Genomic DNA, 23,154 nt, shown 5'->3' on the forward strand with positions numbered 1-23,154 from the left:
AACTTAGACAGGTTTGCCTCTAAGTATTAATGCATGAAATGATTTTTTCTGATGTTTTATGCATCTTTTATTGGGCAACCAAAGTTGCAGACATGGCTAATTTAAACCATCTTTGTTCACGTTTGTCATAAGCTGCATTACAGGAAACTTGAAACATTAACTTTGGGGAAAAAATACTGTTTAAATCATATACCCAAGTACTAGACAGTGTTGAAGTACATAGTGTGCTTTTCAGTGCTGTTCTAGGGAGCTAAGTGAAATGCCTGGTAAAGCTTACTTAAGCACAACAATGAGTACTGCTAATGTTCCCATGAATCATCTCATCAATCAAGATAACAGTAAGGAATTCAGAGCAAACACGATCAGTTACAACCAACATTCTTTCGGGCTGGATGTCGGCTGTCAGCCAAACTCTGGGGAAATGTAAACACACCATGAGCACAGAACATATTTAAACATCCATTCATGGTGGAGAGATGCATGCAGGGCAGTGTGAGGCAAAACAGTCTCCAGAGGTATTCCTATTTTTCAGATTTGCCATTATATGCATTGCATAGTCAATGTCAGTAAAAAGTCATATTTGTGTGAAATTTCCTGATAAAGATATATATACATACACACACACACAGGCAAATAAGTATTTAGTCAGCCACTGATTGTGCAAGTTCTCCTACATAGAAAGATAGGAGAGGTCTGTAATTTTCATCATAGTTACACTTCAACTGAGAAACAACATGAGAAAAAAAAAATTCAGGAAATCACATTTAGAATTTATTTGTAAATTATGGTGGAAAATAAATATTTGGGCAATAACAAAAGTTCAACTCAATACTCTGTAACATAACCTTTGTTGGCAATGACAGAGGTCAAACGTATCCTGCAAGTCTTCACCAGGTTTGCACACTGTAGCTGGTATTTTGGCCCATTCCTCCTGCAGATCTCCTCTAGAGCAGTGATGTTTTGGGGCTGTCGCTGGGCAACACGGACTTTCAACTCCCTCCACAAATTTTCTATGTGGTTGAGGTCTGGAGACTGGCTAGGCCACTCCAGGACCTTAATGCACGTTACAGAGCCACTCCTTCGTTGCCCGAGCGGTGTGTTTGTGATCATTGTCATGCTGGAAGACCCAGCCACGTTCCATCTTCAATGCTCTCACTGATGGAAGGAGGTTTTGGCTTAAAATCTCACGATACATGGCCCCGTTCATTCTTCCCTCAACACGGATCAGTCGTCCTGTCCCCTTTGCAGAATAACAGCCCCAAAGCATGTTTGCACCTCCATGCTTCACAGCAGGTTTGGTGTTCTTGGGATGCAACTCAGCATTCTTCTTCCTCCAAAAACAACGAGTTGAGTTTTTACCAAAAAGTTCTATTTTGATTTCATCTGACCACATGATATCCTTCCAATCCTCTACTGAATCATCCATATGCTCTCTGGCAAACTTCAGACGGGCCTGGACATGTACTGGCTTAAGCAGGGGGACACGCCTGGCACTGCAGGATTTGAGTCCCTCTCGGCGTAGTGTGTTCCTGAGGCTTTGTTACTTTGGTCCCAGCTCTCTGCAGGTCATTCATCAGGTCCCTCCGTGTAGTTCTGGGATTTTTGCTCACTGTTCTCATGATCATTTTGACCCCACAGGATGAGATCTTGCGTGGGCCCCGGATCGAGGGAGATCATCAGTGGTCTTGTATGTCTTCCATTTTCGGTACAATTGCTCCCACAGTTGATTTATTCACTCCAACCTGCTTGCCTATTGTAGATTCACTCCTCCCAGCCTGGTGCAGGGCTACAATTTTCTTCCTGGTGTCCTTCGACAGCTCTTTGGTCTTGGCCACGGTTGCGTTTTGGGTCTGACTGTTTGAGGCTGTGGACAGTTGTCTTTTATACAGATAACGAGGTCAAACAGGTGCCATTAATACAGGTAACAAGTGGAGGACAGAAGAGCTTCTTAAAGAAGAAGTTACAGGTCTGTGAGAGCCAGAAATCTTGCTTGTTTGTAGGTGACCAAATAATTATTTTCCACCATAATTTACAAATAAATTCTTTAAAAATCCTACAATGTGATTTCCTGGATATTTTTTCTCATTTTGTCTCTCATAGTTGAAGTGTAGCTATGATGAAAATTACAGACCTCTCTCATCTTTCTAAGTAGGAGAACTTGCACAATCAGTGGCTGACTAAATACTTTTTTACCCCACTGTATATATATAAAGTTTAAAATCTTGTTCCACTAGCTTACACTAAAAGAATGCTTCTTCTTTCTCCTGTAAAGTTATGATTTCAGAGATATGAGGTTTTCTTGTGACACCACAGTTCCCATCAGCACCACTGTAAAGAAATCTGAGTCTGTTTCTCTACCACGAAAAACTTCACATCAAACATCCCTGAACGACTGTTTACCGCTCCAAAATGTAATTATGCAGAATTCTAGGGTGAAACTTGCTGCTAGGGTGTTATCTAAGGGCTGACATGGCTGCAGCGGTGCATCCAATCACCCGTCAGTCAGTGAAATTAAAAATAAACAGTTACACAATTCAGCTTGAAGTTCAACTGAAAACAGTTTGTTTTGTTGCCTCTCCTATTTTACCACACTGGAGGTTTTTGCTTGATGTGATTTGGTTACATTGAAGCGCTTTTGTTTCATATTTCCGTGTTAAGAAACCAGCCTGAATGGAGGAGGCTGAACTCCACTGCGTCAGTCCAGACACGTGAGGTAGGTATAATTGTTTTGGACTGTCATCTTGAGATCTCAAGATAAACATCTCCTGATCATAACTTGTTTTAATATATTAATATATTAACAAGGCTCAATATTAGTCACTCATACTGAGTCAACGCTGCAGGAAATTATACACTTTAAAATCATTTAAATCAGAGATCTATTATATGGGACAACTGTATATGTAGGTCAATATAAGCAAACGTGGGGTCATTTGTCTTTATAAATGCCCAATCATTTAGCCTAAAAACATTACTTATACAGTTGGATATGAAAGTTTGGGCACCCCAAAGTCAAAATAAGTGAACACATCCTCTAGTTATGGTATCGCGTATATACACACACACACACACACACACACACACACACACACACTAAATGCATTGAGTTGCAGCCATGTGATTGGCTGATTAGCTATTTGTGTTCACAAGCAATTGAACTGGTATACCTAACAAAGTGGCTAGTTAGTGTGAGTGTGTGTATGTGTATACACACACTCACCAGCCATATATATAAATATACACACACACACACACACACACACACACACACACACACACACACACACACGATACCATAACTAGAGGATGTGTTCACTTATTTTCTTGCTAGTAAAAGGTTGGACCCCCTTTTGCTTTCAGAACTCTTAATTCTTCATGGTGTACTCTCAGCAAGGTGTTGGAAACGTTCCTCAGAGATTTTGGTTGGTTATTTAAGTTACTGTTGCCTTTCTATCATCACAAACCAGTCTGTCCATTCTCCTCTGACCTCTCACATCAACAAGGCATTTTCATCCACACAACTGCCGCTCACTGGATATTTTCTCTTTTTCTGACCGTTCTCTGTGAACCCCAGAGATGGCTGTGTGTGAAAATCCCAGTAGATCAGCAGTTTCTGAAATACTCAGACCAGCCCGTCTGGCACCAACAACCACGCCACATTCAAAGTTACTTAAATCCCCTTTCTTCCCCATTCTGATGCTCGGTCTGCACTTCAGGAAGTCGTCTTGACCACCTCTACATGCCTAAATGCATTGAGTTGCAGCCGTGTGATTGGCTGATTAGCTATTTGTGTTAACAAGCAATTGAACTGGTGTACCTAATAAAGTGGCTAGTGAGTGAGTGCATGTGTGTGCATATTATATATATATATATATATATATATATATATATATATATATATATATATATATATATATATATATATAAATAAATAAAACATGAATATGTTGGTTAAAGACAAAAAAAAAAAAATGCTGAGTATTCTCAAATGCCAGTTAATTAAATCCAGGTCAGTACACAGGAACACAAATTACAAAGCTGGTGATCTGAATTTATTCTTTTTTTTCTTAGCAAGTATCACATACACACGCGCACACACACTGAAAAAAAAATATCCATCAATGTGCCACTATGAACAAAGTCTTCATTAATCTCCATGTCATTCTTGGGGCACTTTGTTGTATTTTTTTATTTTATTATTATTTTTCTTTTTAAACAATGGAAAGTGAAAAAAAGTAATAAGTGCCTTTTCTTCTCATATTTCTTTCTATATTTTAAACATGGAACAACCAGGTCTGAAGAGGCTTGGACCACAAACCTTTCGGCACCCTCTCCTCTCAAATATGCAACACGGTGGTTTCCGTATCTATAATGAATCCTTTGTTAAATACGTCTGAACTGTTATTCTCTCATATTCTCGTCACATGAACGATATCACTGCACATCTTCTGTTGTACAAATATCAGAATGGTCATCGGTAAAAATGTTTACATGGAATAAAGCGTATAAAAGTTTTTTTTTTGTTTTTTTTTTTAAAGAGATCTAGAGTAAGCCATCATTTCCCATCAACGTCATCTACCCTCTCTTGTCGGACGTCACGTACTCGTGGAGTACGCTGTAAGTGTCCAAGAATTCGGAAATGCATTACGTAAAAATGATCGGAAGCAGCAATATCATCAGCAGCAGAGCAGAGAAGGCTCTTGGGCCGGTCAAGGCCCCTCCCGTCCAGGGATGCCCCTCAACCTTCAGCCCTGAGTACATCTAGCCCGTAGTGGATGGGGCCACAGATTCGGACACCATCACTTGGAATGGTATTGCAGAGAGGGAAAGAAGAAAAAAGGGAGAGAGTGTTTGAGTACAGACAGAATTACTGAGTGAATCAGGATCATCAGGACCAGTTTTGTTATTGAAGCACTAAGCAACAGGACTGTATCTGCTTAAAACTCTAAATTTAAGGGAATATTTCCAGCATTTTCCCACCAAATCTCCATCGTCAGCATCTGCAGCGTATGACTGACTACCACAGACAAGTGTTTACCCTAAGTCAAACCCATTCACTGCAAACTGAGCTGCATCAGAAGCAAGTAGGCCAATGCAAAACATCGAAATGTACGGTCATATACCAAAAGTTTGAACACGCCTGGTCATGTTTTGTAGATTTTCTAAGTGAAAAGTTGACAGATCCTCTACAGTGAACACTTAACTATGGCATTTTTCTGCAAACTGTAGTTCAACTTTTTCCATTTCCTTAACATATTTGAAAAGTTTAACATACATCTTAAATGTTGTAACTTTTACACAGGCACATTTTGTTTTATTGTTTTTATTCAATACGCTAAATTCAGCAAATACACAGTAGTCGTGCATTACCATGTGCAGACGTGTTCTCTTGGAGATGTTTTAACTTACACTCAGAAAATCAACAAAGTATGTCAGAGGTGTCAAATGTTTGCCATTTCAAAATCAAATTTAGTCATGTAGTCCAAATGTTTAATTCACAGAACTGCCCAATGGTGTCTAGGAATAGTGAGTTGAGGTAATAAGTCTATTTTCTTTCTGAATTCAGGCCTTACAAAAACATTATTCTCTACAATAATCTCCCTTGTTTTACCATGAGCCCACTGCCTTCTACTATAAGTGTGTTTCTCAATGTTTTTTTTGTTTGTTTTTGGCCAAATTTTCTCCCCAATTTACAGAATCATTAAAAAATCAGAGCAATTCCATAGAAGGGCCACTTAAGCTCTATAAAGAATCTCTTCTGTAAATGGTTTTTACAAGCATAATGCAAGCATAATGCAATGATTTCATGGACTCGTGGCAAACGGATGACTGTGGCAGCGCGGGGGGACGAACTTGCAATCTCCTCATTAGACTTTTCAGTTCTAGGTGTGGTAAAAGTATCACCCATGACAATCAACCATATGCTACAGATGCGGCAGTTAGAGACCAGATTTAAAAACACTGAAGGAAGAAAAAAGAAGAAAGTTTGCTTTTTTTCTTGTTTATTCTCCTTGACTGCTCTGACCTCTTGGGCTACCTGTTTCATCAGCAGTCCTGAAATTGCTCAGACTGACACACATTCTGTGCCGTTATAAGCAGCGACTGTAGAAAGAGAGGGTGATGATGATGATGATGACTAAAAAAATAAAAATAAAATAAAAGCTACCCAGACCACCTGTCATCAAACCCGTTTTCAAACAAGCCCTACCTGTACTGATTGTTGGCTGCATCATGTAAAAGAAAAAAGGGAACATTTTCTTTTAATTTCAGTTAAAGTGAACAGTTCATCCAATGTAACTGCAAACTCCATCAAGATTGATTCTGAAAGTGGTTCAGCTTTCCAAAGCCCAGGACACCAAAAAAAAGAAAGAAAAAAAAAAAATTTCAATGAAATCTCACTAGAACATACATTCGATACACCTGACAAACAGCACCGGATCATAGGCCAATATACAGTCAACAGCGTTCGTTGCGATTTGCAGCAGAAGTGTTTTCATTTCGATTCGTGTTTTGATTCCAACAAACATCATAGTGAAAAGAAAAAAAAAAAAAGTACAATGAAAATAAAGCTTGAGAGAAAAGACCACTAAACTTGCCAGATGATCGAACACCAGGGGAGGAGAATTAAACATGAAGAAAGGACCATTTCACTCCAGCTGTGACTTTGCACGTCCCGATTTGACCGTTTAAGTTTGTGTACCGATTGCTTCCCCCCTCCCGTCTTAGCGAGACAAAAGAAGAATAAATTAAACGTCAGCAAAAGTTCCAGCACATTTGAAGCTAAATCGTAAGGCCTGTCCTTTCACGGTTTAATCTCTCAAATAAATAATGACAACAAATTGGAGATTCTTATAGGGAAATAAGAAAAGCAGCCAGTTTGTACAAACGTCCACAATGCCAGCACTTCTCCACTGCTAGGTTTGTGGTTTTGTAGTGTTTGAGGTTTACCCAGATACACAGAGCAGTAATATTGTCCATTTTTCGGTGCGTGTGAGGGGGTGCGTGTTGTGGTTGTTGGGGAGGAATCAGATGAATTTTCTTTATATACAGGTACATATATATTCATAAAAAGGGTGAGGTAGATAAATGCTTGAAGGAGAAATGGAAAAAAAAGTCCCAAAGTCATGAAAAAAATATATAAAAATATCTCAAATGTAACAATCAAAAGGGGATTTGTACAGTGATTTTAAACACATCACAAAAAATCTAAATAAATAATGAAAATAAAAAGGGAGGAGAGGGAAAGAGGAAGTGAATTAGGCTATGAAAGAAATCCTTCAAAACAAACAAAACACACATAACTGGCGCTAGTTGATTGATCTTTGATTCACTGTGAAATGTATGAAAGTGACGTCTTTAATGTACATTTGTTCATGTTTCATGTTAACACTAGATCTGTATAGAGATAGAAATCATATCCTTTTTAATGCAAGCAGGTGGGCAACTGATTTTAGATAAACATGGTGGCAATGAAGTATACGGCCTATAGATCTCTTAAGAATGTTGCAGTCAAATACGTGGCCCATAAAAGGAACTCCAGGTCTACACCATTTCTCTCTATGGGAAAAATAAAATGGCATTTTCAAAAATCACCTCATCGTGAACTGTGGAAAACAGAACAAATATGCCATATCTGTAAAGCCTGAAATAAACATGCAACAGCCAGAGGTGTCGAGTCGTATTTGGTGGGAGTTTTTCAGATCACGTCATGAGTCTTTACGCATTAATGTTGCGCACAAAGGCTCAGAAAGATGTTTGGGTCTCAAATACAAAACCAACATTATACTAATGAAGACATGACGACGATAGTAGATCATTCGCTATCGGAAGACACGTCCTTCACCAAATTTTGACCGAGTTCTCTTTGAATTCCCTTTCAACACGTTTGCAATCAACAGATTCATCGCCTCAGTGAAGAGGTCCAAAGCACGACCCATGTGACAAAATGTTCTGCGCGAAATTAAACAATTCTAGCAATGAGGTCTCCAAACCCCAACTCTTAAGGGGTTAAAAAGCTTTTAAGTAGGCGAAATATGAATATCGCTGCATGCAAGCTTATCAAAATACTCCCACGAACCAAGAAGTCAAATGTCAAATGCGCCACTCAACAAGCTCTAGCAGTACTTAGCAGACGTTGTTATAGAATAGTGTATAGTAGTACAGTAGTAGTGACACAGATTTGGGCTATTTTTACTTCCAGCATGCATTTGGCAATCTGCGATTTTATTAGTTTTGTTTCAGCCAAACAATGTTGCATTTTCATTATGTAAATGATGTGAGCCGGGTAGGTGCACTCAAAGCGTATCTGAATGCTGCTGATAGTCCTGTACCAAAATGTCACAGCATAATTATGGAACACTTGCTGTTAAGTAGCCATTTCCCTCTTAATTTCTATGCAGCTCTTTATTTGATTCATGTTGTTGATGCAACTGATTTTGATGAGACAGTCTGCCTCATTAAACAGCAAACCATGTTATTTATAATGGGATAAACTGCTGATCTAAGAAAGTGCTGGAAATGTGTTAGTGTGTTTCAAGTGTTTAAAAAAAAAAATACAGAAACTTTGGCCAATTTGGCTGCAAAAATAATTGGAATCCACCATAAAAATGAATTTTAGCACCTCTATATAGTAGTAGTCTTTCATGCAACGTCATTTCAATGCTTAGGAGTGCAAGCTTGAACCATATTTGACCCCTTAATGAGGATTCAGTGATGGCCATTGGAAAAATTTACACAGGATGTTTGTTTACACAGAGATTTTTGAAAATGCTATAAAATGTTTCCCACAGAGAAAAATGACTCTAGGGCACTAGATAATTCATAATTTTCAGGGGTATACATAATAGTTTACTAGTGGTTCTTAAATCAGACCTCAAGGGGACCCCAGAGGGTCCACACTTTTGCTTTATCCAAAAACCTTACACGTATGCATATAGGAAAAACATGAACCATCTGGAAGGCCGTGAGAACCGATTTAGGAACTAATGATAGATGCAACGGGATTAGACCGGTAAAAATACAGCAAAACTAAATGTTATGATAAGATGCCTTTGCAAATAAGATGAAGGCAGAAGTAAGTGAGGGTGGAATGGTGGAAATGAGTCTGCAACTTTGACCTGAGATTCTGGTTGATGTTATGTAAGACACAGTGCTTGACTGCTGACCAGGCGTCTAAGAGTTCAGATGGTGCCACCATCAAAGTAACAATGACGAATGTCAATTTGTAACAAAGTGACAGAAAAAAGCTCTAATCTCAGAAAAAACACTCAATACTGGGTTGAGATACAGACGGGGGAAGAAAAGCTGGGGGGCGGGGGGGGACTTTTCACTTAGGGGCACAAATTATAAATAGTATATAGTTTTTTTTTTTTCTGCAAAAGTACAAGCATAAGAAAATGGACTGTAGTGGACACAGTAAAGGATTCAACCCGAAGGATCTCTTTTACATATAGATATATATTACAACCACAAAAGAAAATGAGAATAAAATAGCAGCTTCTTTCAGTACAGACATACAGATGTTCATCTGAACTGTAAAAAAGGTACAAAAGTGACACGAACAAAATGATGTGTACGCTCCACGGTCCAACATACAACTGAAAGACCAATAGAGATGTCTGAATTACACGGTAGGGGAAATGTGACAGGACTACAAAAATACCTGCTGTCCACAATGCCTCAACTTTACGACTGAGAACTTACGAATAAACCATCAATTCAACTTTTTTTTTTGTCAATGCTAATCTCTTCTGGGTTTTTCTTGCTATATGATCATTACGTTTGTCATCTTTTTAATCTTCCTAGGTGCTTATTCTCATTTTTGCATCTGCTTTCTGACTGAACGTGACCAGCTCACACAATGGAAGTTCTGCAGTAGAATCGAATGTAAAAGACAAAACAGAGACAGACAGACATCTGGTCAAGAAAATAAAGAGGAGGCAAATTCGGTGAAATGCTGAAATACCTCTCTACTGATCACAACTGTTAAGCACAAAAAGAGCTGGAAAAAACTGTATGTATGTATGTATGTATATATATATATATATATATATATATATATATATATATATATATATGTATGTATGTGTGTGTGTGTGTGTGTGTGTGTGTGTGTGTATATATTTGTACACCAGTGGGGGGGATAAAGAAAAATATGGAGTCTTGCATTTGCTTTCATGCTCTCTGAAGAGCATAAAAGGGCCAAGAACAGAGACTGAGAGGGTGAAAGAGTATATCTTTTGGCCAAAAAAAAAAAAAAAGGAAAAAAAAAAAAAAATGGCAGGTTTGAGACCTTTCTGCTCTACCAATCTGAATTTCCGGTAGGATAACTCCAACAGTGTGGGGTTTTAACTCCCGTTGCCCAGTTCAGCGGCCCCTGGCTTTAAGCCACAGCTATAAGGGGCCACTGAAAACCCCCCTGTACTGCTCTGAGGCGGGGGGATACAGTGACATGAGAGCACATAGTCAAGAAAAAAAAAACCTCTGGCACTCTCTCTTTAGTGCCACCACGCACTGTACAGCATGTCTTTGGACACACAGACCAAAAACAAAGACATGACCCCCACCCCCCCACCAAGTGCTTCTCTCTTGAATTTGCTTAAAAGATATGCTCCATTTTGCTGTACAATAATGCCACCTTACCAATGACTGATTTCATTTAGGCTTCTAAACTCTTTTTTTCCCCTATTTGGAAATTTATAAAAGTAACAAAAAACAGTATAAAAGCAGTCCAGCTCTCAGGAGGGAGTTGGGAACTCCTTGGAAGTTATTATTTTATTTTTCTCTTTTCCTTTTCAGTCAGTGTTCTGTTTCTCTGTACTTCTGGAGGTTTGCGCCACAAAGACAAAAGAAAAAAAGAATAATAATAATAAAAAAAAAACCTCAAAAACAGCGTCCATTGAGGTATGATCGAAGGTACAGCCTGGACTCCTTTCACCATGTTTTTTTTTTTTTTTAAACCATTAAGCCCCACCTACTTTCTTTTCTGTCCATTTCCATTCCAGAAAGGATGATGTGATTGGACAGACCTTGTGGGGCAGGGGTGCTCCAGGCAAGAAGAGAGAGGCTCAATGTGACCGAGGAAAGAGATCTGAAGGGTGAAATGAGAGGGGTGGGTGTGGATCAGCACGCTGATGATTGGGGCAAGGGCAAGGCACGCTCGTTTTTCCGGCCGCCATTCATGTGCGCGTAAGGCTGGTTCTCGTCGAACGGGCTCCGCAGCACCACGGCTGGCCCGTTGGCTGAGGAAATGGACCCTGAGCCAGAGCCTGTGCGTTTGTCCAGTCCCGAGGAGCCTGGGGACGAAGGAGGGGGTGAAGAAGGTCCTGGGACGGCGGGGCTCTGGGCCTGGACGCCCTGTGGGGGCGAGGCTGAAGCAGGCGTAAGTGGCTGCAGGCTGGTAGAAGGCTCCAGTGGAACATTTTCCATGGTGCCCACCTTCTCCATGTCCAGCTCCTCTGTGTCAGGAGGCTTGTTCTCTTCGCTGTAGAAGAAGCTGACCTCCCTGAAGGGCGGCTCCAGGTCATCTTTGATGCTGCTGATAATCTCCAGGAAGGATGGCCGCATCTTGGGGTTGTACTGCCAGCACATGCGCATCAGCTCAAACCTAAACACAAAAACATAAAAGAAACAAGGATTTAAACCTCAGTGAAAATGCAGTGATGCATTATGATACATTACATTTATGTTTACACAAATTCGTTTGTTTCGTTTTTAAAATTCGTTTAAATTTCGTTTTTAAAATTCGTTTAAATTTTGTAAATTTCATTTAAAGCTCTTTTCAGGACAAAGCTACAATTAGTGCACAACAAATGTTAATAGACTTTAGTAGTAGTCAGCAATAACCTAATAACTGAACTTTGTAAATACCAACAAAAGTGAAACAAATTAATATGATTAGAATAAAACATTAAAACAGATAAATAATTGTAAGGATTTGTTCCTTCTAAGAACTCTGTGCTGCTGAAAGATATTTGCATCTAACTGCAAAAGTCACAAGAAAACAAAACTATTTTCTTTCAGGCACTTCCAGCAGGTTAAGAACTCTTGGATGTGTTTCCCACTCTGACCAACAGGTGGCAGTGTGGGAGAGAATAAAACAAGTTCACCGACAGCAGCTACAGGCCAAACGCAGCTGCAGTGATCTCATAGTGAATTCCAAAGGCCTGCTGCACTGCAAACCAAACACAGCACTTGTGATGAAATCACAATGCCAAACTGTTAAATAGCCATAAAAAAGGCCGAGACTGGCAGAGAAAAAACACAAGAGTAAGACCTGCTCTTATTCTAACACACACAGACAGAGAGAGAGAGAGAGACAGACAGACAGATATAGAGAGATACAGAGAGAGAGAGAGAGAGATAGAGATACAGAGAGAGAGAGAGAGAGATAGAGATACAGAGAGAGAGAGAGAGAGAGAGAGAGAGAGAGAGAGAGAGAGAGAGAGAGAGAGAGAGATAGACAGAGAGATACAGAGAGAGATAGATAGATACAGAGAGAGAGAGAGAGAGAAAGATAGAGATAGAGAGAGATAGAGAGAGAGAGAGAGAGATAGACAGAGAGATACAGAGAGAGATAGATAGATACAGAGAGAGAGAGAGAGAGAAAGATAGAGATAGAGAGAGATAGAGAGAGATAGAGATAGACAGAGAGATACAGAGAGAGATAGATAGATACAGAGAGAGAGAGAGAGAGAAAGATAGAGATAGAGAGAGATAGAGAGAGTTATAGCTTACACTTTGAAGCATTCCATTTCACCACTTTTAATTATACACAAACAAGCTAAGAATACCAGAGGAGTCTACACACTGCTGCAATAAATACCACCCTGCTCTCTTCAGCAGCTTCACTTCAACTGATCTCCTACACACAGACACTTGTTTTCATACAATGTAAAAATGTGGGGTCATACATATTATGCCTTTTAGTTAAAAAAAAAAAAAAAAAATCTTATTGTAAAGTCAGTCACACTGTAAATTAATCCTGTTTTAATCCGGTTCTATTTTCATCCTGCAAATGTACAAAAACAACACACACACACACACACACACACACACACACACACACAAAGTGACAAATGCCAGATCTATGGTGTGCACACATGCACAGACAGCTCTCTACTTAGAGACAGGACTATTACAAACATCAGCTGACAGACACACACACACACACACACACACACACACACACACACACACACACACACACACACAGCTCCGAAACTGAGTGTGGTACATACGCTGGAACACACACTACTTCAAACAAACCCCCGTCCACTCTGCCCCACCGCTGAGAGAGTGGACCCAGTGCCCTGAGCTTGTTTTTCCTGCATGGTACTTTATGAGGTTTCCACTGAGGGGGAGCGGCTCCAGGACCTCCACAGCTAAAATGGCTGCAGACGCTACACACTGCTGTTGCACAATATATTCTTCAAAGCCTTTTCAACTCCACAGCATGGTAAACAATCCAATAATCTAAATTCTGACAGGGAGTATTTGTTTAAACAAGTCAGCTCCACACCAACAATATACTTCACCTACAGGTGATTCAAATCACCTGTATATCTGGGCTTAATCCCACAAATGCTGGGTGTTCAGGAACCGACAAGCAGTTTAAATGTTTTGATTAACCATTGTGATGGAATACAATACTGCATTATATAATCAGTATACAAGAAAAGTAACTGCATTCTCGCATAGAAAAAGTCTTATTCAGATCACAGACACGTAAAAATACTGTGATCACTAGCAAGATTGCACTAATACCACTCTCAACTGATTTCTTGCTTGCTTTCCTGTCCACAAGTGAAATTTGTCTGCTAAAAGCAGATCTTGCCTTGAGGGTTTTTTCCCCTTTGTTAAGAGTTCATCGCTCATCATAGTGTTGCATGGGGAGAAGGGAGATTTGCACGAAAGAAAAAAAAAAAAAAAATCTTATGACAAACAGCCTGCTTACTAAAGTAATCATGCTAACTCAAACTGCTACATCCTAAAGTTCACTTCATGTGGTAAATGTAATTTTCCTTCCAGTCAACTGAACTGCTTAAACAGCTCGCTTAGGTAGGAAACCCACGTCATTCATCAGAGTGTGATTTTAAGAGTAGTTTACCTTACACGTCAAAGAATGTAGAGCTAAGGGGACTCAAATATTGCAATATTTAATTTTTATATTCCAAAGTATGCAGGACTTTAATACTCGATTCATTTCACCAATAAATTTAGCAATAGGAGGCTAATCTACTGAAACGGTTTCTCTATGGTGTTGATTTAATTAATATGACTTTAAAAAGACAAGAAATCCAAAGGTAACCCAGACTACATTTTTAATCAGGTTTTCAGTAAGCATTACTGAGAGATGTACCATTTCTTTCTGTAAGGTTACAAACAAACATAGTCCAATGAATAAATTTTAGCAAATTAGCCCTAAACATTCTGACACTGTACTATAAATACATCATCAAACACTGGTTTGAAATATTGGTCTAGACATCATGGCAAGGTTTAAATGGCTGCTTGCCGAATTGGTTGTATACAGTGCTGTGCTGAGGCATGGAACAATTTTTTCCAATAATCAGTTTCTTAAGCAGAGTGACAGTTTCAGAAAGTAAAAAAAAAAAAACAGGTCAGGCTTATAGTTCAGAACATGCGCGAGTGAGCGAAGCTACACCCAAACACTGTCAGACTGGCACCCCCTTCTACTGCTTTACTGAGAAGTAACATACACTCTCTCTCACACACACACAGACAAACACACACAACTCCATGACGTCAGCCTCACGTTATTTAAAACAAGTCAGTTCAGCTGGGTAAAACCACAGAGAGTCTTGTGATACAGCTATGGACAGCTGGTCAGGGCCAGCAGTGCACACTATCAGGCACGGGGGAGAAGGCCAGGTGCCAAGAAATAGCTGCTTTAATTGGACACAAAAAGCACACGCAATAGCTGGACCCCAGAAAGTGTAAGGTCTCAAGTTAAAGTTCCTTGGTTCTTGCTTGAGGAGCTGGATGACCCCAAACAAGCCAAATGTGATGTAGACTAGGCCTGGGGCAATTCCCCCCAAAAAAACAAAAAACAAACAAACAAACAAACAAACAAAAAAACTAAGTGCTGGTACCTGGAAGCAGTTACCTTTTTTCCCCTTCTATTATTAGGAATTAGGCAATTATTTCATTATTTAAGTTTTCCACTTTAACTGTAACGATTTGCTCATTTTCCTGTGTTGAGTTTGTAACAAAAAACACTTTTTTGTAACAAAGTGCTGTTAAAAACCCATCTCGCCTGCCAGCAAACTGCTGCTTCAAACGCTCCTCTATGGAGGCCCTAATCCAGCTGAATACTGACGCTAGTAACGCAGCAGGTGGCAGGCTTGGTTCTTGCATTAAGTTACATCAGTTACTCGTGCTTTAGCTGTCCAGCTCCTGACCTCAGCAGCAGATAGAGTAACAGAGAGAAGTACGAGGAGACTCACAGCATATCTGGGCAGTTGTCAGGCTTATCCAGCAGGCCTCCGTCCATGACGAAGCGCAATACCTGCTCGTTGGACATGCCCTGATAGGGCTGCTCTGCCAAGGTGGCAATCTCCCATAACACCACCCCGAATGACCTGGAGAGAGAATGAGACAGATTTAAATCCTGCTACATATCTGCCAAGTGACAGAACCAAAGTGAACATTAACCTTTAAAATGCAGTTATCACTGGACAGAAAAGCATGTTGTAAATTTCTATTAATTATTTCTCACACACAGCTCATAAAAAAAAAAAAACGAAATGGAGAAATTTTGTGGAAAGTGCCGATTCTAACCGTTCAATCCATATCACGCTTATGAGGCAAAATTGTTTTGTTATGATTTGAGTTTTAATGTCATTGTTGTTTGTACAGTCTTGTTTTGCTTGAAAACATTATATTAAACTGAAAAAAGACAGAAGTCACTGCATAAGTAACAAATGTATAAATATCAGTGGTGAACTGTGACTATTACGGTCTTTACACACCAAACGTAGAAGCATACAATGGTGATTTCCTCATCTCAAACAATTTATGAAACGAAAGCCAACAACAGTGGTGGGTATACCCCAACAAAAAATGTCAATGTCTCAATAACTTGTCATGTGCCCTTGAGCGTCAATTACAGCTTGACAACGCTGTCTCATGCTGTTAACAAGTCAACTCATTGTCTGCTGAGGCATGACCCCCCACTCTTCCTGAAGGACAGCCCTCAGCTCATTGAGGTTCTGGGGTACAGAGTTACGAGACTCTACACGGTGACTCAGCTGATCCCATAGGTTTTCTATGGGATTCAGTTCTGGAGAAAGTGCAGGCCACTCCATTTGAGGTACTCCAGTCTCCAGGAGCCATTCTCTAATGACGCAACCTCGATGAGCTGGAGCATTGTCGTCCATGAAGATGAAATTAGGCCTGTGTTATTCATGCAGAGACACAATGACTGGATGAATGATGTTATTCAAGTAGTATAGGCTTGTCACTGTTCCATTCACAAAGCGTAGGGAAGTTCTGTATTGACTAGACACACCTGCTCACACTGTAACACCACCACCACCACCTTGGCGTTAAGCTCCTTGTTAGAGAACAGCAAGTTGTGCAAAAAGTACTGAAACACTGAACAGTTAAGACATGTGCATTCAAAAGTTTAGAGGAGGTCACATTAAGTTCACCTGTAAAGGTTAGAGTGCATTTTAGGTTCATCCTGAAATTTCACCCGAAAGCCAAATATCCCTAACTTTTTGTGTGTAGTGTATATATTCTGCCCAGTTTTTCACAGTGTGAAAAGCAATTCAACAAAATCACGTTTTGTCCGGCGTGTAGTTTTGATGCGGAAAAATCATGTTCAAATATGCCCACATTTTCATGGTGTCTTTTTGTGTTGTGTTCGGTGTGTAACCTTTAGAGCTAGGCCTTCAGTTTGGGCCATAAATATCAAAACTGCATCAATAACAAGAAAAAAAAAATATTGACGAGTATGTTAGCGCTGAGCTTACATTGGTGCACATTAACTTTTCTTGGGCTCAGGATTAAACTTGAAATTTGAAACTTGTATGTGAAGCTTGTATCAGATATTAACGTATATTTTGACCTATGCAGCAGTGTTATAGTAACTATTCATACAGAGATGCTGCTGTTTTCTAAAACACGACAAAATCTGACGCACTAAGCTGTCTGTTCTCTGAAGGCAGACTGATTTCCTTTATATGGAACCAAGTTGTCAATGAAGGCGTTTCAGTCAAAAATTTTAAATGCTAAAGTTTATTTTTAGCATGGTGGTCAAAAATTACACTCAAGCACAAGTATTGTTACTTTCTTCTTCTTTCGGCTGCTCCCTTTAGGGGTCGCCACAGCGGATCATCTGCCTCCATCTTGCCCTATCCACTGCCTCCTCTACTTTTACACCAACCATCTCCATGTCCACCTTAACTACATCCATAAACCTTCTCTGAGGTCTACCTCTTCTCCTTCTACCCGGCAGCTCCATCTCCAACATTGTTTGACCAATATATCCACTATTCCTCCTCAACACATGTCCAAACCATCTCAACCTGGCCTCTCTGGCTTTATCTCCAAACGGCTCCACCTGTCCCTCTGATCTGCTCATTTCTAATCTTGTCCATCCTTGTCACTCCCAACGAAAATCTCAGCATCTTCATCTCCGCCACCTCCAGCTCAGCCTCCTGTCTTTTAGACAGAGCCACAGTCTCCAAACCATACATCATAGCAGGACACACTACTGTCTTGTAAACCTTCCCTTTCACTCTTGCTGCTATCCTTCTGTCACACATCAGCCCTGACACCCGTCTCCACCCACTCCATCCTGCCTGCACCCTCTTCTTCACCTCTTTTATACACTGTCCATTGCTCTGGATGGTTGACCCAAGATATTTGAAGTCATCCACCTTTACGACCTCTACTCCTTCCATCTTCACCTTTCCACCTGCCTCCCTCTCAATAACACACATGTATTCCGTCTTGTCTCTACTGACCTTCATTCCTCTCCTCTCCAGTGCAAACCTCCACCTCTCCAGATTCTCTTCCACCTGCTCTCTACTCTCACCACAGATTACAATGTCATCTGCAAACATCATGGTCCATGGAGCCTCCTGCCTGACCTCACCTGTCAACCTTTCCATCACCATTGCAAACAAGAAGGGGCTCAAAGCTGATCCCTGATGTAACCCTACCTTCACCTTGAAACCATTTGTCACTCCAACTGCACACCTCACCACTGTTTCACTATTCTCATACATGTCCTGCACCACCCTAACATACTTTTTAGCTACACCTGACTTCCTCATACAGTACCACAGTTCCTCTCTTGGCACCCTATCATATGCCTTCTCTAGATCCACAAAGACACAATGTAGCTCCTTCTGACCTTCTCTGTACTTCTCTACCAACACTCTCAACGCAAAAATTGCATCTGTGGTGCTCTTTCTGGGCATGAAACCAAACTGCTGCTCACTGATCAGAACCTCTCACCTTAGCCTTGCTTCAACAACTCTTTCCCATACCTTCATGGTGTGGCTCATCAACTTTATACCTCTGTAGTTACTGCAGCTCTGCACATCACCCTTGTTCTTAAAAATGGGGACCAGTACACTGCTTCTCCACTCATCAGGCCTCCTCTCACTCTCCAGGATTTTGTTAAACAACCTGGTTAAAAAGGTTTCTGTCTTTCACACCATACATACCCAGCATACAAGTATTGTATATACATATACAAGTATATACATACAAGTATTGTTACTTTGAAATAAGTAATTACTCAAGTACAAGCAAAAGTAGTTAAAAGAAAATTATTTCAGTGAGAGTAAGTGCATGCACAACATTTTATAAAATGTTTGGAATTAAAAAGCAGTATTCACGTGACTCATTTAAATTAGGCTAAAATAAACACAACATAATTCATGTTATGATAATATAAGATTAAAAACTAAGGAAATGTAATATTAGTGTTTGGCCCAAAACACAACTTTGATACAAACAGCCTTTGATTTTCACATTCAGAAGAAAAAAAACACACTGTTGAGATGGTAAAACCAGGCTCAGGATGTGGGTGTGTAGTGAACTGTCTTCAGGAAGATGGAGTGGATTGTGATCAACATAACGATTTACCAGAACTCAGAGACAAATATTTGACATATTGAGATTAAATGGCATTCAGCTAGGACTACAGCATTGCTCCCTTAAGGAAGCCAGCAGCACCAAAAAGATGACAAAGGTGTTACTCACTTGCAAACAATTAAATTTGTACTGTGTTCCCATGCAATATATTTCACCTCAGCTCTGTTTTCCCTAAGCTATGAAATAATCAGCTAGGCATATTTTTTGCAGAGCTGTTTTGAGCACAATCCATACACGGAAATGTCTATTAGTTATTGCAGCACTAAAAATCAAACTGTCTGTAAACATTTAGGCCCAGTCCAAGCACGGTTTATTTCTCACTCAAGATTTAAGTTGACACTAATTCAAATATTGGGATGAAAAATAAAGCAATAAACAAAGTCCTCCCTGACCAGAAGAGTACAGAGGAATCCTGCACCCTAAAAATTATTGCGAGACAAAAAGGCAGGCTTACCACAGCTTCTTACGGTTACATGTGAGTACTGTATGATGTATTGAAAGGTTAATTTTTTTTCAATAAACTATCAGTGACTTCATTCTTCCTCATTCTTTTCATTCTGCCTATAGGTGAAATAAAGCATGCATGCTAACTTGACTCAGATAGACAGAGACACTCATTCACGTGTCTGAAACATACAAATGGAAGTTTTCTTCAGTAACTTTTGTGATCTTATGTATAAAAAAAAACCCAATATGTTATATATAGTACACCCTATTTTGTTGTACACTACACTTCCAAAGTTTAGAATCACCACTCAAAAGTCTGAAACCACCGTTTCCAATAATACAAAACCTATTTTGTTGCAGACACATACCGTATATGAAATGATTATAATATGATGTCATCTCTATATTTCTATAGTGCTGTTTCAGTACAGCACACTGATGCTACACTTTTATTCTAAACCTCTAAATTCTGGTACTGTGAGAAGTCTACATGGGAGAATAAACTGATGTGAGATACAGAATGTGCAGCTGTGTACAGTCGCTTGGTCTACTCCCAGAGGTTTCCTTTGAAAATCTGTCTAATGGGAGGAGTGGGAGGCCAATGTTTCTACCTCATGTCCACTGTGATGAGGCTTGTCTGCCAAATCTGCTTGAAACATATAGGGAAAAATATCCCTCCATTTCCTACCACATATATGTTATAACAGAAAACATGTGTCCATGCTGGATGGATATGCCTCTCATCCAGCAGCACCTTACCAAACAGTGCAGACAGGGTTTAAGAGAATGATATCACTCAAAAACAGCACAGCCAATGAAAACATATAACAGCGTAATGCAAATTGGTCTGGCACTGTCAGCATAGTTGACATTTTTGGGAAACTAGTCCTATAACAGTAGCTTGATTCACAGCAAACACTAAACCTGAAGATTAACACAGTTCTAAGCAGACAAGTGCATGTACTAGTGTTTAATGATCTGAGTCATCCAGAGTAAGAGTCAGTCATTATTTAGATCATTTCAGCTGTTTTATGATGCAATTTTATGATGTGCATATTGTGAGCCAGTTACGCACAAAGTTACTGTATCCATAGCTACTTTGGCTGGGAATTAAAGATGGCATTTTAACTGTGTGTTATTGAAATGACTTAATTTTTAAGCAAATAATAGTAAACTACCTCAACAATAAACAAAGCACTAGTATTCCACAGCAGCCCTCAATTCCTCCTGTAGTCATCTCCAAACCTACCATCACAATCAGTGAATTAAATTTAGAATATTCTAAGTTCTTGATTTTAATTTTTTTTGTCATATAATCATATATCAAATAGCAGTATTTCATGTATAATACAACACTGTGTTTTTAATATACCTAAGGGCCATTTACTTCATATACATGTGATTTCTAACTGCAAACATACGTGTGCAGTCAGTCAAAACTTGAGCCCTAGTAAAAAAAGGTGCAAGTCCAATTTTTTAAGGCTAAATGAACCAGTTAGTAGGGCATTAACTGTAAGATTTCTGCTTCTCTAAATGCTTTGGCTGTAGTGCATGCCTACCTTTCATATCATTATGTTCGTGTAGCCTGTAAATGGCAAACTTCAGTCCAAAAAAAAAAGTAAACAATGTTACTGTATTTGTTAGTAGCCTGGGACAGCTGACGAAAACAGCACTTGCCAAAATCTGGTATATGTGCACTGACCCTTAACCTCTTAAATGGTCCAGCCTCTATTCAATACCTTTATAACTTAAAAATAAGTAAAAACTACTAAAACTAAATGATAAGACTAAAAATGTAATTAGTCTGAGATTTTAAGGGGTCAAATAAACAAAGAGTAAGAAGTCTTAACCTACAGTATCCTTTAACATATGTGTACAAGTGTTGTAGAGACAGAAGCTCAGGTACTAGAATAACAGGCTAAGAGAGATCCTGTGCTTACCACACGTCAGACATGGTGGTGAAGACTCCGTCTTTGAGGGATTCTGGAGACATCCAGCGCACAGGCAGCAGTCCCTTCCCACCCTTTCTGTAGTAATCGGTCTCGTAAATGTCCCGCGTCATGCCAAAATCTACAGAGCCGGGACAAATGAGGTGAGATTTCTATAGAGCAAAAGCTGTCCCACAGCCAAACAAAACCTGAAGCTTACATGCTTACGCTTACGCGAAACTTTCACCGGTTCGTTACTGATTAACAGAAAAAAGGATTCTGAGCAAAGCTTTGCCAGACAGCAAAATTAATTTGAAGGAACTGAATACACATAAAGAATTAAACACATCAAAAACAGATGTTGTAGCCTAGCTACAGAATAAATACACAAATGCTAATTTGAGAAAACCTCTCTTTGTTCCTCGCTGGATATGCTTCAGCCTGAACCAGAAGAAAGAATTTTTTTACTTTTGTTTACCTCCGATTTTGACTGTGAAGTCTTCAGCTACCATGCAGTTCCTGGCTGCTAAGTCTCGGTGGACAAACTTGTTAGCATTGAGGTATGACATGCCGTCTGCTATCTCTCCAGCCATCTGAATCATCTTCTTCAGGGGTGGCAAAGGCAGGCTGGATGTATTCTATGGATGAGTGGAAGGGAAAGGTAAGACAAGAAAATTATTCTGCCAGTACTAATAGATCGTTAGCAAGAAACACAGAAAAGTTTCATCATGGCCATTCTGTACTGCCACAAGCAGTGAACATGCAGGTTTTAAGGTTTGCTCAAGGATATTGGAATTATTTCAGTTTCGTCAGAGAGTTACTTAAAAAAATTGGGACACACCAGACAGACCTTTAGATTTGCGTGATACTTGAAACCAATATTTAATGACTGGCATCTATGAGCAAATGTTCAGGCAGTGCTGGGTTACGGCACTAATTTATCTGTATTATCTTCAATTTTCGCATTTGTAACCCTATAGAAGCAAACGTTAGTTCTCCACATTGCTAATCTAGATAACGTTTAATGCTTCCCTGACAACAATCCTGTTTTGTTACCATCCTAATGAGCAATTTCCAATGTCAGGTGGTAGATGCTCTGAGTATGAAATGACAGCGCTGTGCTCTTTTTCCCATGAAGTGTGAAGATGTTCAGACCAGTAACACTAAACAGATGTACAAACTGTACGAATGTGACAGCGTAGTGACACCAGAGCTACTCTATATACCTAATTACTGTAAGATGCTTGACTAAAATGCAGTGACGATATCTCAGTAACCTGAACTGTGCAAAAGAATCTGAGCGCAGTTAAATTAGCAGTGTTTAGAAATGGACTCCCCCACACATGCTTTTCTGTGTGCTTGTTTACCTCTTTGGACCGTAGCGTTCGTAGATAACTCTTCAGATCTCCCCGTGTCATGAGCTCCATAATCACTAGAGTGGGCTGTCCCTGTGAGACCACGCCCAGCAGACGCACCTGCACAAATCAACGCGTTAGAAAGTTTTACGGAAAAAAAAAAAAAAAAATCAGCTAATAAAACAAAGATTCATTATCATGAAAATCCACAAATCCTTTAAAATCATAGTTTTTCAGGTTTAAATTCAAGACTGGGCCGCATAATCTACTACACAAACAAGTGACAGTGT

General features: G+C 39.7%; 1 protein-coding gene across 1 annotated transcript in view; it reads right to left on the minus strand.

Annotated features, from left to right (window-relative positions):
* Positions 1–10,236: 10,236 nt before the first annotated feature.
* Positions 10,237–23,154, minus strand: part of igf1rb (insulin-like growth factor 1b receptor) — an 81,517-nt gene continuing 68,599 nt past the window's right edge. Inside the window, exons 17-21 of the mRNA XM_017699516.2 lie at positions 22,877–22,984; positions 21,988–22,147; positions 21,522–21,651; positions 15,468–15,602; positions 10,237–11,605 (exon numbers count right to left, since the gene is read on the minus strand). Of these exons, the coding sequence (XP_017555005.1) occupies positions 11,122–11,605; positions 15,468–15,602; positions 21,522–21,651; positions 21,988–22,147; positions 22,877–22,984 (1,017 nt within the window). The 3' untranslated portion in view covers positions 10,237–11,121. The remainder of the gene's footprint in view (positions 11,606–15,467; positions 15,603–21,521; positions 21,652–21,987; positions 22,148–22,876; positions 22,985–23,154) is intronic.

The sequence above is a fragment of the Pygocentrus nattereri genome, chromosome 15, assembly GCF_015220715.1.
Source record: "Pygocentrus nattereri isolate fPygNat1 chromosome 15, fPygNat1.pri, whole genome shotgun sequence".
Classification (NCBI taxonomy): Eukaryota; Metazoa; Chordata; class Actinopteri; order Characiformes; family Serrasalmidae; genus Pygocentrus; species Pygocentrus nattereri.